Here is a 17,206-nt window from a genome sequence, read left to right as displayed (position 1 = left end):
CAGATAACTTAGGAGCTTAATCGAACCTGCTATTTTATTTGAATTTTAATATATGTTTTTTTTACAAAATTCTTACACCGTCTGAAATGCAATGCAATGATGTACAATGGAGAAGCTGAGAATTGAACGCAGTGGCATTTCGAAGCTCGTCTCTCGTCCACTCGTTTGCTAAGCTATAGATAAGACATTATCTCAGTCACCAATAGTTGAAATTTTCCTATCACTATCGCTAATAATTGAGTTGCATTGAGATTAAGTTGGAATTTTAATTGTTTGTACGTATTTATGTACTTTTCTTGACGTAAACAATACCTGATATTAAATAATAAGTGTAATTGATATATTATCTTTTAAGGAAATCAGTTAATAATTATGATAAGAGATTATAACATTAAGAGGTTATAATATTAATAGATAGATAACTATATATTAATTAACTTGATTGGAGATAAAGAATTTATGATTCACGTTTAGGTATACTCAGGTACATATATTAATTTAATGTTTGTGGGAGTCAAAACACAATTTCATATGTTTCTAAAGGGATCCCTACGAATGTAATGTAAGTTTGTATGTTAATTTATTGACTGATATTGCTAGTGGTTACTTGTTAGTTTCTGTTGGCTGCTGTACAATTTTTATGTACGATTAGCAAAATGTGACAACCGCCACATACCTCCTTTCCTAGTGTTCGTAAAGTAATGAATAAAAAGTTGAATTTCAGAAAAAGTTGTGTTATAAGAAAACACATTTGTAAAATATCCTTAAATTGCATTCCACAGTGAACCAAATCAATTGAGAAACACAATGCATTGTAAACAAATTCGTTTTGGACTAACATGACGTTAAAATTCATAATCTTCAATTCATTCATTTTAGAGAAATTAAAATTAAACTTAAAATTTCTCTGAAAAATATCAAATCGTTCAAGAAAAAAAAACATTTTAAACGCATCGGGTTTTTCAAGGAAATACATAAAAGCAAATCGTTATTTCTGACAATACTCAAAAATAATGCAGACTCATGTCTTAACTTTTAATTGAAAATATATTTCCAAGGTATCGTAGACGATAGAATTAATGTTTTGAGCTGAAAATAGTTGCTTTGTAGAAAAATCTGTGCTAATTTCACTAAGTCAGCACTCACCGTTCGAGAGTTAGTAGGATTAACATAGGGATGGGGAAACTACAGCCCGCGAGACCATTTGGTGTGGCTCGCGATCAAAACCAGAAAAATAATTACATTCAGAACGCGAGAATGGTTTTCTCTCCAGGTTGGATACATTTTATAGTTAGTTAAATATTTATTTAATATATATTACACCATCTTCGTGTTCCGTGCGTCATTATAAAAATCCAGTTGCAATCCATAATTATGCTGCAAAATCCAGTGAAACTATCCACGTGTTCTAAGTACAATTATAATTTAAGCTGGTGTACTGGTGGACTCATATGCAGATTCATTATTAAGTTAAAACCAGTTTTGTGTTCAGAATGAACATATTGAATTCCGCTAACGCATATCGATGGAAACCATTCTTGTATTCCAAGTGCAATCATAAAATTCTAGTTTGCAAACTACGTGCATCAAAAATCTGAGGAGAATCGTTTTCGTGTTCTAGGTGTAGTAAAATTAAAGCTTGTGGACTCTACTTTGAGATTAAATAAAGTCGCTATCCTCGTCTGTCTGTTTTTTTTTTATTTTTATTTTTTATTTATTCTTTAATATATTTTTTAAACAATGGTATAGTATATTGTCCTCCACGCTAGGAGTTCACCTGTGTTGTGGAGGACTTTTTCAATTGTAAAGTTATATAATTCTAAAACAATACAGTGGAGTTGGTTACACAGAGAAACATTAAAAATTAAAATATAAAATCGATTTTTCCATATTTATAACAGTAGTTTTTCCATAGTTATTTCAAAAAAAGTGAAATATAAAAAATTAAATATTAACAGGATTGTAGCCAGTTCCATATGTGTTTTTTTGTATTCTGTAAGATTAGATGTTTTATATTGTGTTGGAAGTGAATTGAATAGTTTTATAGCCTGGAATCTGTAGTGTTTTTGTCCAAAGGATGTGTTGGTTTTTGGTATTAGTAGTTGGTGTGCATGTCTTGTTCTGGTATTGCGAGAAGTTTTAAATGTGTTTAGGTTCTTGTAAAGGAAAGTATTTGTTTTGAATATAGTTTTTGAATCTTCAACACTGGGAATTGTTTAAATATGGTTGAAGTGGGTGTTAGTATTGGTACTTTAAGTATTACTTTTATTAAGGTTTTCTGAGCTTTATATAGTGTGTCTATGTATTTTTTACTGGCATAGCCCCAGGCAATAATGCCGTATTCCATTATAGATTGTGCTATAAATATGTTTAGTATATTTCTCACGTTTTTGAAAAAGTAAATCAACTTGTTTATCTTTCCTTTAACCGATTCAATATGTCTGTCCCATTTTAAATATCCCATAGTTGAACCCATAGTTCGTCTAAACTATACGACGGATTTTAGTAGAGTTTTCACTATTATTTAGAGATTTTTTTCCGGAAGGTTTATATATATTATAATGCGTATTATATTAATAGAAAGTAAAGAAAATTCGATGTTTTATGATCAAGTCGTAAAAATATATTTTCGGGAACTACGAGTACATTGCTAACGCTTTCTACATCAAAATAATGTACTACAGAATTTTATATCTTAAAAAGACCTACAGAAAAGTCCTTCATGGTATATTTCTATCTCCTAAGGATAACCCCCAACAACGCAGGGTACACGTCAGCTAGTTTGTAAAATAACTTCGAAGTTAAAACCAGTCATATCCAAATGGCCCCCGACGTCCACGTTCCCTACCCCTGGTTTAACAGATTGTCTGGTTTATTGTTAAGAATCTAAGGTCATACTTATTGTTCAAAACTTGAGTTAGTAGTTACCTTAGTGAGAAAAGTAACCATGAGATGACATCATTAATAGCCAATGTCATTAATTATGTTGATGTGGTGAAAATTATTTTTCATATATTGTTGACTAACAAACAAACCGGAAAACTACGCCACGCCTCTTGATTCACGCTCGTTTATTAGTTTACATAAGTTTACACCAGAGACGTGCAGTACATACTTACATAGTAGTTTTACCTATTGATTTATCTAATAAGGGCTAGAAAAGTCAGTGCAGGTAGGAAAACGATTTCATTTGGCCCTAATGTGATTGGCTTCCCGTTGGGACTGCCACTAATATTATAATTTCCCTTGGTTTTGTACTATGCCCTCAATTAAGCGAAACATTTACCATCGCAACATGTTAAATTCTAGTTGTCAAAACTAAAAATTTCTTTCAAATGAAAAAAAATCTCAATGTCTAAGTTACTGACTCCGTGCTGACGCACCGTGTTTGTAGCAGAGAGATTTTGGCAATCGGAACACGTCTCATTGAGAAACTAAATTCCATTGACAATTAAATTTTCCCACACGCAAAAGGGGTTCTCTGGTAATCTGGTTAATCAGCAATAAATGAATACTTTAGATTAGACACTTGATACTCAATAATCGTATATCCCTGAAGCCCAGGACTTTTACTTCCTCATTATAAAAGAAAACACATTTGAACTCTTGCGGTTCTGGTGCCATATATAATTTATTTTTCCTTGTTTTTTCCTCTATCATTTTGTTCACCATTATGAAATCAGATGGAATTGTTCGTTCGTTTTCTTCCCCTTGTTCTAGTCGCCTCGCCACTTCGGCACAATTACAGGCCCAATCTCCTTTGCACCGCCACACGAGGCATGAGTCTCGCTTCGCACAGCCTCTGCTGCAGTTCTCTGCTGCTATCCCCAGCTTAGTCTGGAGTTGCAAACTAAAAGTCTTACATCATCAACGATTTTAAATAGTAACAGAAACTTCGATAACAAGCACCATTCAGATTGTCACGCTTCTCATTCGTTCCTATTTTGAACGAGTTTGGAACCACAAACAAAAAAATGTAACAAAATGTACAAAATAAACGACAAAATTCGTGCATGCATGAAACTTTGTTCATACATTCCTCTCTGCAGTAGAATAGAAAAACAACAGAGTATACCCAAATTAAAGTGGGGGAACATCCCTCTTGGAGGAGTGGGAGAGGGAGGGGGGATTTTTATAAAAATGCATCTTGACAAACTAGTTGCGTGAGGTGACTTTTTTATGTTTATTTGTCTTGAATCGAATGAGACCAATTCGAAAGTATGAATATTTTGTGAGTTATTGGAGTCATTCGATGTAACTTTTTTGGTGTTGCCTCTTCTTTGGTGTTTTAACAAGCCTTCTTTGAACTTCTAGAAAATGTTGTTCGACCTCCTTCTGGTCGTGGTCGGCCTACTGAGCGTCCTCTACCTGTACCTGAAATGGGAGGACAACCACTTCACTGGGCGAGGAGTGAAGAGCCCTCCAACTTACGTGCCCTTTGTGGGCCATATGATGGAAATCCTCCGGGGGAAGGAACACTTCAGGGACTGGATAGTCAGAATGTACAACTTTAGCCCTGGAGACAAGTAAGAACAATCTATTAAGTTTTTCCCGTCTTTCCATTTGGTTTCACCTTTATTGTACTTTTTCTGTTCCTATCTTTACCAATTCCCCCCATTTCCCAAATAGTTAGCTGAATTATGCTCTTGGTGTGTGGACTTCGCAACATACTAAATATATATAAATATGCTGTAACAAATCGGAAAAATCGTCTGGTGTGTCTATGAGCGGACGCATAGAACTTATCCGAGTTTCAAGTACCATATGGACTTACTTTTGTTGGAATGGTAAAGCCGGCCTTGAACCTGCTTTAAGACCTTACGCGCCGCGTAATATTTTCACCACTTTTTTTAGCAAGTCAATAAATAGATTTAGACTAGAAACCAGACGTTTTTCAAATCTTTCAAAAATTTCAATCTTTTAATATAATGCATAACTGTAGTGATACCCACTCTCATGAAATTTTATGACTTATGCGCACTTGAAAACTTCAGCCGTAGTAGTAGCCACCTTGTTAAAAATACCACATGGCAGTATAGATGTTCTAGCACATTATAGCATCACAAGAGGAATGGTTCTATTGAATGCAATTTCTAATACGATGGATTTATTTTTTTGTTTTTCTTGGGCATATAACAATTTCTAGAAATATCGTTTTCAACTTAAAATTTTAACGTTTTAAGATTGCTAGTGAATGACACGATATGTTGAAACCTGAAGCAAATAAATAAACATCAAGTAACAAATTTACATTAAAATAAAACACTTTAAAACAAAACGGTGGAAATATTTAATTACTCTTCAAATAACCTTCAAACTCTTTTGTACAACTATCTTTCCAAATGTTAAAAATGTCAAATTAATAAATATTGTACTGTAAGTATTATAAATAATCTGTCCTAAAATAAATTAAAAAAAACAGCTCAATCGTTCAATGCTTTTTTAAATTATAGCTACATTGGAGTTCGTCAATTCCTGACCCCACTAGTGATGATCAGGGATCTTGACCTCTTGAAGCAAGTTGCTATCAAAGACTTCGACCGCTTCACTGACCATTTGGGAATAGTCGATGAGACTTGCGACCCTCTGTTTGGGAATAACCTCTTCACTCTCAAAGGTTCGTTAACTTCTCTTTAACATCTCATAGCCTCATTGACAAATGGTCGATTTGGTAATAATATTCGATGAGACCAGCGAACCTCTGTTTGGGAATAACCTCTTCACTCTCAAAGGTTCGTTAACTTCTCCTTATCATCTCATAGCCTCATTGACAAACGGTCGATTTGGTAATAATATTCGATGAGACCAGCGAACTTCTGTTTGGGAATAACATCTTCACTCTCAAAGGTTCTTTAACTTCTCCTTATCATCTCATAGCCTCATTGACAAATGGTCGATTTGGTAATAATATTCGATGAGACCAGCGAACCTCTGTTTGGGAATAACATCTTCACTCTCAAAGGTTCGTTAACTTCTCCTTATCATCTCATAGCCTCATTGACAAATGGTCGATTTGGTAATAATATTCGATGAGACCAGCGAACCTCTGTTTGGGAATAACATCTTCACTCTCAAAGGTTCGTTAACTTTTCCTTATCATCTCATAGCCTCATTGACAAATGGTCGATTTGGTAATAATATTCGATGAGACCAGCGAACCTCTGTTTGGGAATAACATCTTCACTCTCAAAGGTTCGTTAACTTTTCCTTATCATCTCATAGCCTCATTGACAAATGGTCGATTTGGTAATAATATTCGATGAGACCAGCAAACCTCTGTTTGGGAACAACATCTTCGCTCTCAAAGGTTTGTTAAATTCTCATTAATATCTCATAGTCTCATAGCCTATTCCCAAATGGTCGATTTGGGAATAACAGTCGATTAGACCAACGAACCTCTGTTTGGGAACAACCTCTTCGCTTTCAAAGGTTCGTTAACTTCTCCTTATCATCTCATAGCCTCATTGACAAATGGTCGATTTGGTAATAATATTCGATGAGACCAGCGAACCTCTGTTTGGGAACAACATCTTCGCTCTCAAAGGTTTGTTAAATTCTCATTAATATCTCATAGTCTCATAGACTATTCCCAAATAGTCGATTTGGGAATAACAGTCGATTAGACCAACGAACCTCTGTTTGGGAACAACCTCTTCGCTTTCAAAGGTTTGTTATATTCTGATTATCATCTCATGGTTGCATTGATTATTTCCAAATGGTCGATTTGAGAACAAAGTAGATGAGACCAATGAACCATATATTCTGTTACTTTCTCCTCACAACATTTCGCTATTGGCGTCATCGATGCTTGAGTGGTAATGCTCCTTACGGTCTGATAAGTATAAATAATATCTTATTAGTCTGATAAGTATAAAAAAATATTTTATTTTAAAAATTATTAATTATAATAAATCTGTATTTTTGATATGTGTATTTCGTGCGTTTAAATATTTGTCAATAATAAAAAATTTATATGGAAAAATTGACTTTGCATATTTATTTTGGAAAGGCCAGTATTTTATAAATACTTTCAGTCTCGCAATTCAGTCTGCCCATGTTGTTATAGGGACCAAAAACGTTAAATTTACTTAAAATCATAAAAATCAAAAATTTATTAAAATTTGAAATAGGTTTTTTACATACATTACATTATTTGATGGTAACCAGGATTTTTTTTTTTTTTTTTTTTATTAAATATCAAAAATAATATACAAAAATCAAAAAGTCCCAATAAACTACTTTAAAGTAGTTTGTCATTGGGTGCTTTTAACTTAAACAGATTATATCAAATGTATACATTCATATCATGAGAGGTGTAATACAATAAAAATAAAAACAAAAAACAATTAAAGCGTATGCAGTTAGAAATAGTTTGTATTAGAGTCTAGTACAAACTATTTCTTTCAGCTAGCCAATTTTTCAACAAAAAATTTCTTTTTATATTTGTACATTTTTTGATTTCTGCAGGTAACATATTTAAACAATTTGGTATCATGTAGTCTAGCGTTCTTTTTCCATATTTGTTTACATGCTTTGGTACGATTAGTCCTTCATTTAATGTAAATCGAGTATTGTAAGTGTGTTCCAGTCTATTTATGTACATAGGGCTATTTATGTGCTGAAAAAATATTTTATACCACATAATTGCTCTTACCGAGAGGATTTTCAGATTTTGATAAAGGTGTGGAACATTATGCCTTTGTTCATATAAACTTTTATGAGCTAATAATTTAACAAGAGAATTTTGAACTGCTTGAACATGATTTATATTTGTTTTAGAGGAAAATCCCCAAGCTGTAATTCCATACCTTATGATAGATTCAGCTAGTGATAAATAAATTATTCGAAGTGTGCATATTGGAACATAAAATTTTAATTTATATAATCTACTAATAATAGATCTCAGTCGTTCACAGACTTTATTTATCTGTAAATCCCATTTGAAAAAACAATCAATAATAACACCTAAATAAACATATTTTTTAACCAGTTCAATATTTTCACATGTACACAACGCAGGGATACCAACATGTAGGCAATCTGAATTGTGTGTTTTAATTTCGGGTATAATAGTATTTACCTTGGCATTTGGTGATCTAATGTGTATCAATTTAGTTTTTTTTGCATTTATGATTAGGCCAGAGTCGTGAGACCATTTTAAAAGTTCAATGTAATCTTTTTGTAAAAGTTCAATACATAATTGCAAATCACTGCAAGAAAACACCAATGCAGTATCATCCGCGTACACAAAGTGTTTTACATGTTTAAAAATAAATTTAATAAAAGATACATAAATTATATATAAAATAGGACCTAATATGGAACCTTGAGGAACACCTGCTAAGATTTTTCTTTTTTTACTTAAAGTGTTCAAAAGCTTTATTTGCATGCACCTGTTGTTCAAATAATTTTCAAATAGCTTTAGAAGTTTCCCTCTTATTCCTATGATTTCTAGTATTTTCAACAATTTTTTATGGTTAATAGTGTCAAATGCCTTGGAATAATCTATAAATAAGACTAATACATGATGTTTATTATTTAAATTATTATTTATCAAGCTGGCAAACTTTTGAAGTAGCACTTCAGTGCCCTTTTTTTTTTGGAATCCATATTGGTTAGTATCAATAATAGAAAAATCTTCCAAATATTTTATTAATTTAATTTGAATGTATTTTTCAAGGATTTTTTCGAGTGATGGCAAAATACTGATTGGTCTATAATTACCCAAAATGGTGTGATCACCTCCTTTATAAATGGGTCTGATAATACTACATTTTAAATCATCTGGAATTTTTGCTTCAAATAAGATTCTGTTTACAAAATGGGTTATAATTGGACCTAATGTTAATATATGTTTTTTAATATCGCTCATTCTGATATTATCGATTCCAGGTGAAGAGCTTTTAAGTTGCTTCACAATGTTTTCTATATCAGCAATTTTAGCCCTAGGTAGGTACATGCTTTGAGGCATCTCCTCTGGTTCAAACCCAGTTGTCCTGTGATTACATTTATGTAACATATTGCAAACATTGTCAGAGAAATAATCAACAAAGTCATTTGTTACGCTTTCTTCGGTCCGATCTTTCATCAAATATTTGGATGCAACTTGGTCACAATCATTTTTACATTTCTTTCCTAAAATTTGATTACATTCGTCCCATGTTTTTTTTGAGTCTTGAAATATATTTTTGAATTTATCATTATAGTATGAGGTTTTTAATTTTATTAACAATTTATTTAAAATATTTCGAAAACACTTATATTCTTTTTCATAGTATTTGTTCGTTGGAGCATTTCTCCAACGTTTGTATAAAAAATCTCTTTTTTTAATTTTATAAAGTGCATCAGTAGATATCCATTCATTTATGGCATGCGGTCGGTTTTTTGATTTTTTGCTTATTTCAATTGTGCTTTTTTTATACAAGTCATCAAAATAATTTTTAATTTTCAAATAAATAACAGAACATTCGGTTTCCTTTAGAAGCGATTTCCAATCATAATTACAAATATGTTTATCAACCAGTTTTTGCGAAAGAATTTTAACTTTATTATAATCATTTGAGTTTAAATTATCTACCGAGTTATAGCGTATACTTATAGCTGTTGTGTTGTGATCGGCAATGTTATAGTCACATACACATGCGAAGATTGTACTGGTTAATCCAGCGGGCAGTTTACCGCTTATTCGCACGTAGAAATGATCGATACATGAACTATTTATTTTCTGTTTAACAATTACTTCCCTAGTGACGCCATCTATACATTTTTTCAAATAGTTATTTGTAAGAATATTTTCATAATTTATTATGATAGGATCATTTTTGTTTAATAAATTTAAATTTATGTCGCCGAAAAAATATTACACTTTCATTTGATTTAATATTGTTTTCAAACACAGAGGATATTTCTGACAAAAATGATAGCTTATTTAGATTCGGAGGTCGGTATATTGCTAAGACATTTAAAGTGCTCTTATTTGGAAGTGTCAATATTCCAAAAACGTTCTCAAAAAATTTGGTGTCCAGAAATATTTGCGAAAAGGAAAGGTTATTCTTTATATATAACAAGATGCCTCCACCGGATTTTTGTTTTCTACAATAGTGATACGAATTGTATCCGGGAATATCATAAAGATTAACAAGTTCCGAACGAATTGCCGTTTCGCAAAGCATGAGTACGTCAACGTGATTTAAACAGTCTTTAAAATAAACATGAAATAGGTCGAAATATTTACATATTGACCTAATGTTTAGTTGAACAAAATTAAGTTTACTTGTATCACATTTCCTTGAATCTTGCTTTTGAAACCATTCACGCAGGTTATTTACTTTACAAAAATTAATATCATTGTCATCATCTATGAAACTAAAAGACATAATGATTTAAATAAAATATTTCCAAAAACATTCATGGTTAGATTATAGTATTGTTCAGTATAAGGTAGGTTTAATAATTTGAACTTTGGATAAGACCGGTAACTCACTTTAATATGATAAAAAATATTTGCCATCATTGATAAGATTTTCAATTGTCGAGTGTAAATGAAAAGTAAACTTCGGTCTCATTGTTTTCAATTTTAGGGGAGATAACATTGTTTTGAAGAATATTTTACACAAAGAATTTTTTCACATGATATAAAATGCGATTCATATCAGCAATTAATTTTACTTAAAAAATGTCTATTATTATAGAGTTTAAAAATAATAATTAATGCTTTGTTTTGACTATGCGAAACGAATGAAATCAATCGTTCAAACAAAATTCGAATGATACAATTATTTTTAGGGAGATTCCAACATCCTCCGAATGATACAATTGTTTCTAGAGAGATTCCAACATCCTCCGAATGATACAATTGTTTCTAGGGAGATTCCAACATCCTCCGAATGATACAATTGTTTCTATTGAGATTCCTCAATTCTCTTACAGAAATTCTTATAATTGTTCATTTTTCCTTGTGTAGTTACCAATTCGGCCATTTATAGAAGAAAATTAAACTTAAAGACGCCTAAAAGTCCTATCTAGAGTATTCAGATTCAAAGTTATTGTCAATGACATAACAGATGCATTGTAATGTAATTAGTAATTTTTCTGCATCTAGCAAACCTGAAGAAAACGAGGATATGTGACAAGTTGTGCTTTCCATTTGCAGGTCAGAAGTGGCGCGACATGAGGGCCACACTGAGTCCAGCCTTTACCAGCGCAAAGATGAGGGGAATGTTCGACTTCGTGGCGGAGTGCGGACAGTCCATTTCCGACTTCTACCTGGAACAGATGAAAAAGCCAGACCACCAAAGTAGGCACCTTTGTAAAATAATTTTATGTTTTCATAGCCATCTTCTTCTCCTTTTGGATTCCTGGATACAGTGTTTCTTTCTCTGATCTGGTCTTTCTGGGATAATTGATATTGCTCACCGAACTATGTTCATATTGGAAAGACTTAACAATAATAATTTAGAAACAATAAATACTGTGTAGCTGTTTAAACACTAACTTTTGCCGCACGGAATTATCGTAAATCTAGAGATAATAGATCAGGTTTGTCTGTATGACACACAATGACCTCAAGCAGCGAAATCGGGATGATTTGCATAGCGCCGTTCTTGTGAAAAATAACCTCAAGGGCGCTGAACATATATATAATATATTTCTACTATAATCTGTCCTATTACTCAGTATAGACTAGACAAACTATTATTAATTTATGGCTAACAGATTGCATCCACCGCTTCGTCGATCACTAATACAAAACTATATATGTACAATGTGAATTTGATCAACGAACGTGATACTGCTTGCTGCGTGATGGACATATATTATATAATTTATGTACTTTCTGTACAGGGAGATAATATAGATCTGTGACCTATAAAAAATTCATTATTTATGCCGATACTGAGGTGCGGAGAGCTGTCTCTCTTTTACCCATAACCTCTTGAACTGTAGGTGTTTTTTTACTGTTTTATTAGAAGTGGTTCTCAACAATAAAAGCCATCATTAAATTTTCTTTTGGGTTATAGTTTTTCTCGTATCTGAACACTGAAGGAGCAAGTTACATACATATTTCTTAATCTATGATCAGAGTTGTCATACCAATCGTCCAATTTAAACTGATCCATTCACTTGACCGTTGGCTGACCCCATCATCATGATACGTTAACTTATATTGTTATATTGATGGCGCCGTACGTTCCATGGTCACTTTTAACAAAATGCCGCCATTGGATCCCTACCATTATAACGCAATATTTACATTATTGTTGAGGTCCAATTCTAGATATAAAACATATTATGAGATGGTTTAATTTCTCAGCTACTCGTTCGGTTTTGGAAACAAATAGGTATTACCCGTTGAGTCATTTTATTAGCTTTAAATATGTTAGCAAATATCGATGTTAACCACAGAATAATTAAAATGTATACCTCTACGAAACCAAAGGTTCAGATTGCGATTTAAGAAAAAAATATGAAACTTTGTTAATTTGTTATTAATACTTATTTATGTATAAAAAGAAAACTTTTTTATGTGTGATTTCTCAATTTTAGTATTTTAAAAATTTTACATTTATTTTTAAAAATCTTTTTAAATCAGTTTTTAGTTTTCGGATATATTCAGAAATATCACATTTATTTGGATATTTACACAATGAATACACACAAATTTTCCGTCTTTCTGACAGCATCTTTAAGAAATCTAACGGTCAATATGCCAAACAAAAACAAAACAAAAATGTGGTTTTATTTTCAGAGAGGGGTTTAGTGGAGGTAGAGATGAAGGATGCTTTCACCAGGTATACAAATGACGTCATCGCTACCACAGCCTTCGGACTGCAGGTCGACTCACTCAATGACAGAGACAACGAGTTCTACCAGATGGGCAAAGAAGCCACTGACTTCTCAGGGGGACAGCTGGTCAAGTTCTTCTTACTGTTTTCAGCCCCTAAGTTGATGAAGGTAAATCCTATGACATATAATACTCTTTTAAGTATTCACATATTGAGACAATTTATCTTACAACAGATTATTCCGATAGGTGTTATGCAAGTGCGTAGCTATGTCACCCAGATATTTTCAATATTCGTGGTACATTGTTAAATAATTGTGTCAAAAAGCACTAGCATTAAAAAACCTAATAATTTAATAATTCAGTTCCTCAGAATCTCTCTCTTCAGGAAGAACGTTCAAAAATTCTTTAGAAGTTTGGTGGCCGACACAATGGCAGGAAGGGAAAAAAACAATATAATCAGAAACGACATGATCCAGATCCTCATGGATGCCAAGAAAGGAGTGCTGAAACACGAAGATGCAAACAATGATGAAATCAAGGAAGCTGGATTCGCCACTGTGCAGGAATCTGCAGTGGGAAAGGAGACAGTTAAGAGGAGTAAGTAACAATTTTTATTCCATCTAGAAGTGTCACCTCTAGATAATGTGCATAATTGTTCACCTTTAAATATTTGTATTCAATAAAGGCGTATGTACAACTATCAATAACAAATACTTAAGAACGTCTTAACAACCATGGTAGTCGTGCAAAAAAAATATGGGTGTCTTCTCGGGAAATAAAACTTTTTACAGTCAATTTAAATTACAACAATTGAAGTGCCTATCTCTATCAAATAAAGAAACTCTTATTAAAGGTTAATAAACATTGTGTCAGTCCCAAAATTATAGCCACTCAGAATAATAACTTACTCATTTTGCTCTAATATTGCCTAATGTTCCATGTATTTTCCTACATCAATGAGGGAGTTCGATAATATATATTCAAGGTATGCACGAGAAGTTGTGGTTTCCATCCAGTTCTACGTGTGTTTTCGAGTGCTTTATGATGCCCTCCGATGAATACTCACTTATTCTCTTGTTATACCAATATCACGTTTTTATGAGGATGCCTTGATCTCACTAGTCTTCGCTTTCTTTGTATTTTCCGTTTCTAAAAGGAGAGCTACTTCATACCGCCATGTTCGAGGTATGGATTAGATTATTTTTTGTCGTTTTTGGTATACTTTTTCGATTGATGCTCTAAAATTGATTAACGCATCACTTTCAGAGTGGACTGATGACGAGCTGACTGCCCAAGCTGTGTTGTTCTTCATCGCTGGCTTTGACACTTCTTCAACTCTCCTGTGCTTCTTGGCACATGAACTGACGTTGAACTCAGAAATCCAGCAGAGACTGCAGGAGGAAATCGACGAGGTGGCCAGCAACAGCAAGGGCAAGATTAACTACAATGACCTGCAGGGGATGAAATACTTGGACATGGTCATATCAGGTCAGTTGTGGGTGGTACTATAATGACTGATTCACATTTTTGTATTGAGACAAGAAAGACGAATTTATTGTACAAATGTCTTAAAACTTATGCCCTATACATTGATGAATATATCCCCTTTCCTGTATATTCAGTGCTGCCTATTTTGAGCCTGTGGCTCCTATTTTAACCAACCGCATTTTTTTTAAATCGTCGCCTATCTCAGCTCCAGTTTTCCTGGAGACTTTTCCCTTCTAACATCCAGTTAATCTTCTCCCAATCCTAACCTGCCCGTTCCCATCTAATGATGCTATTATATTTGCAAGGTTATTTGTTTTTTTTAATTTATTTATTGAAACAAAAATAATCCCGTTATTCTCTCCACAGCAAGCAGGTTGATAGTAATTCTTTGAAAAGCTAAATTTCTCTGCCATAGATAGGCTGCACTGGTGATCTATTATTTTTAAGTAATTTCATTCCCGTCATCATTTTTTTCATTTAGCAACTAATTATTACAAGGATTAGTAAGTCTAGGATATTAGAACACCGGGAAATACATTGAGATATATAGATAGAGTCGATACTGGCGTTCTAAATATGGGCCAAAAACATCGTTTAATTGTTTCCTATGAGATACCACTGGATTCAGTAGGTTACAAGCGCTCGCCGGGAACAGGTATCCAGCGATAACTTCAAAATTCAGACAATAACGCTGAGATATTGCACAAGTCCTACTGGAATTGATGGGGTAAGCAATGATATATATCTTTCATTGGTAAATCGGGTTTTACCACAACCCTTTGTCGTGTAAAATGGCTTTTAAATGTAAAGAAAAACTCCGGGCCGATGCGTGGCGGGCGGTCACCGGGCGGCGTCTCCGTTCGTTGAGTTCATTCGCGGTCGGAAGGATTCGGGCGACATCGATAGCCGCCACACCCCCTTCCTACTTCCCACACGGGAACAATATTTTACACTGATTTTGCGAGAAATATAGACTCTATTTATATGCCTCAATGTTCTCGAAGAAAGTTATTTTCAAATGGAGACCTTGAATTTTATACACAAAGGTAGTAAGATATCCACATAACGAATTGGTAGAAACACCGCGATTTCCCATTTCGTATTTCAAATGCTTTTCTTCCAGAAACCCTCCGCCACTGGCCGCCTGTAGTGTCCATAGACAGGAGATGCGTGAAACCGTACACTCTCCCACCACCCAATAAGGACAGTACCCAAACCTTCCAGGTAATTTACTTCTGATGCACATTACTAATTATCTACTTTGTATCAATCGAGAGATTACAATAAAACTTTGTTACTATCTACTATGTATGTATCATAATTGTCAAGCTTTTGCTTGTCTATTTATATCCATATGATATACTTTTGAATTCAAAAAGTGCCCTAAATACGCTATTGGTTAAATCGAAACCATAACCTCGTGTATTAGTAAAAAAGTAATAATTGTAATAATTGTAATAAGACTAATAATTGTGTGTTTTCTAGCTGCAATATGGTGAGGGTATTCTGTTCCCAATCTACGGAATCCACCACGACCCCCGCTACTACAAAGACCCGGAAACCTTCGACCCAGAGAGATTCTCCGACGAGAACAAGGGAGACATCAAACCTCATTCCTTCATTCCATTTGGAGTTGGCCCTAGAAATTGCATCGGTAAATTGAACATTTTATCAAATAATATCGTCGTTGTCTAGCTTGATGTCTAGCACAGTCGATCAATAAAGCCGATATTGACTAAATTCGTCACCTATGGTCAGTTAGCACAGTCATTTGTGAGCACGGTTAACAACTGATAAGAAATGAACTAACAGCCAATACACTAATATTAGCGCGGCCTCTATAGTATCACGATGAGCTTCGGTTAACTGTCAAAATACAAATCTTTTATTAAATATTTCGTACGCTATTCCAAAATTACCTGCTTACACGAACGGAATTGAACTAACGAAGCTCTTATTTAGGAAGTATGCTTACAAAAGATGGGAAGATGGAAAGGCTGAAAGAAATGGTAACTGAAATGGAGTACTGAACGCAGTTGACGCTAACAAAAAAATGTCCAAAGAAGCGAAGCTAACGGTCCCCAATGCAGTGCTGGTACCTACCCTGATGTATGGAAATGAGGCATGGAACTGGTAGAGAAAGTATGAAAGTAGACTGAATGCTGTAGAAATGAGATCCCTGAGTGGTATGTGTGGTAAAACTACGTATGATCGTATGAGAAATGTGGATATCCGCAAAGAATGCAAGACTGATGTAAGCGTAATTAGTATGATTAAGAAAGGGACGCTTAGATGGTTTGGACATGAAGAGCGAATGAGTGAAGAAAGGAGTGTAAGGAGAGTGGTAGCTGAAGTCGGGGATGCCCGAGGAAGAAACGAGAGTTGTTCTCAAAACAAGTTGTGAATAAAGACCTCATTAACTAATTAACCCCCCTCTAGTGTAAAATAGTAAATGCGAAGTGGCAATGCAAATTTAGGTTAGTATTTCAATTCATCGTTGCATTATCAATATCGGTCTGGCAATCGACAGCGCAACCGTGCTCGGGAAATCGGTAAACCTAACGATTCTAAATTGTAGAGTTATCGATTTCACTGTGCAGACCCCTTATTGCAGTTAAAGTTCCGGTGCCAGAGACAGGTTCTGTTCTTCTCGAATTCATATTTTTATGACACTTTTTTGTTTTCCAGGTTCCCGTTTCGCCCTGATGGAAGCCAAGTCCGTGATTTACCACCTCCTCCGCAACTTCGACTTCGTGAAGATTCCGCGCACCCAGGATCCGCTTCAGCTCAAGATTGACACTTTCAACTTGCACGCGCGTAACGGTTTCTGGATCGGTCTGAAACCTAGGAAATAAATATATTATATTAAAGAACATAATGTTATCAATACAATTGTAATAATAAATAAACTATCGTTATTTGATTTAGAAA

General features: G+C 33.9%; 1 protein-coding gene across 1 annotated transcript in view; it reads left to right on the top strand.

The window, feature by feature from the left end:
• LOC149410494 (uncharacterized) overlaps positions 1 to 17,206 on the top strand; it is a 49,457-nt gene extending 32,251 nt beyond the window's left edge. The window contains exons 11-19 of the mRNA XM_089648257.1: positions 4,315 to 4,526; positions 5,454 to 5,617; positions 11,153 to 11,296; positions 12,749 to 12,954; positions 13,150 to 13,384; positions 14,054 to 14,275; positions 15,399 to 15,499; positions 15,761 to 15,929; positions 16,964 to 17,206. Of these exons, the coding sequence (XP_089504383.1) occupies positions 4,315 to 4,526; positions 5,454 to 5,617; positions 11,153 to 11,296; positions 12,749 to 12,954; positions 13,150 to 13,384; positions 14,054 to 14,275; positions 15,399 to 15,499; positions 15,761 to 15,929; positions 16,964 to 17,130 (1,620 nt within the window). The 3' untranslated portion in view covers positions 17,131 to 17,206. The remainder of the gene's footprint in view (positions 1 to 4,314; positions 4,527 to 5,453; positions 5,618 to 11,152; positions 11,297 to 12,748; positions 12,955 to 13,149; positions 13,385 to 14,053; positions 14,276 to 15,398; positions 15,500 to 15,760; positions 15,930 to 16,963) is intronic.

The sequence above is a fragment of the Hesperophylax consimilis genome, chromosome 27 (genome assembly GCF_061612785.1).
Source record: "Hesperophylax consimilis isolate HC1 chromosome 27, BYU_Hcon_1.0, whole genome shotgun sequence".
Taxonomy (NCBI): Eukaryota; Metazoa; Arthropoda; class Insecta; order Trichoptera; family Limnephilidae; genus Hesperophylax; species Hesperophylax consimilis.
This window is presented reverse-complemented; position numbering and strand designations above follow the sequence as displayed.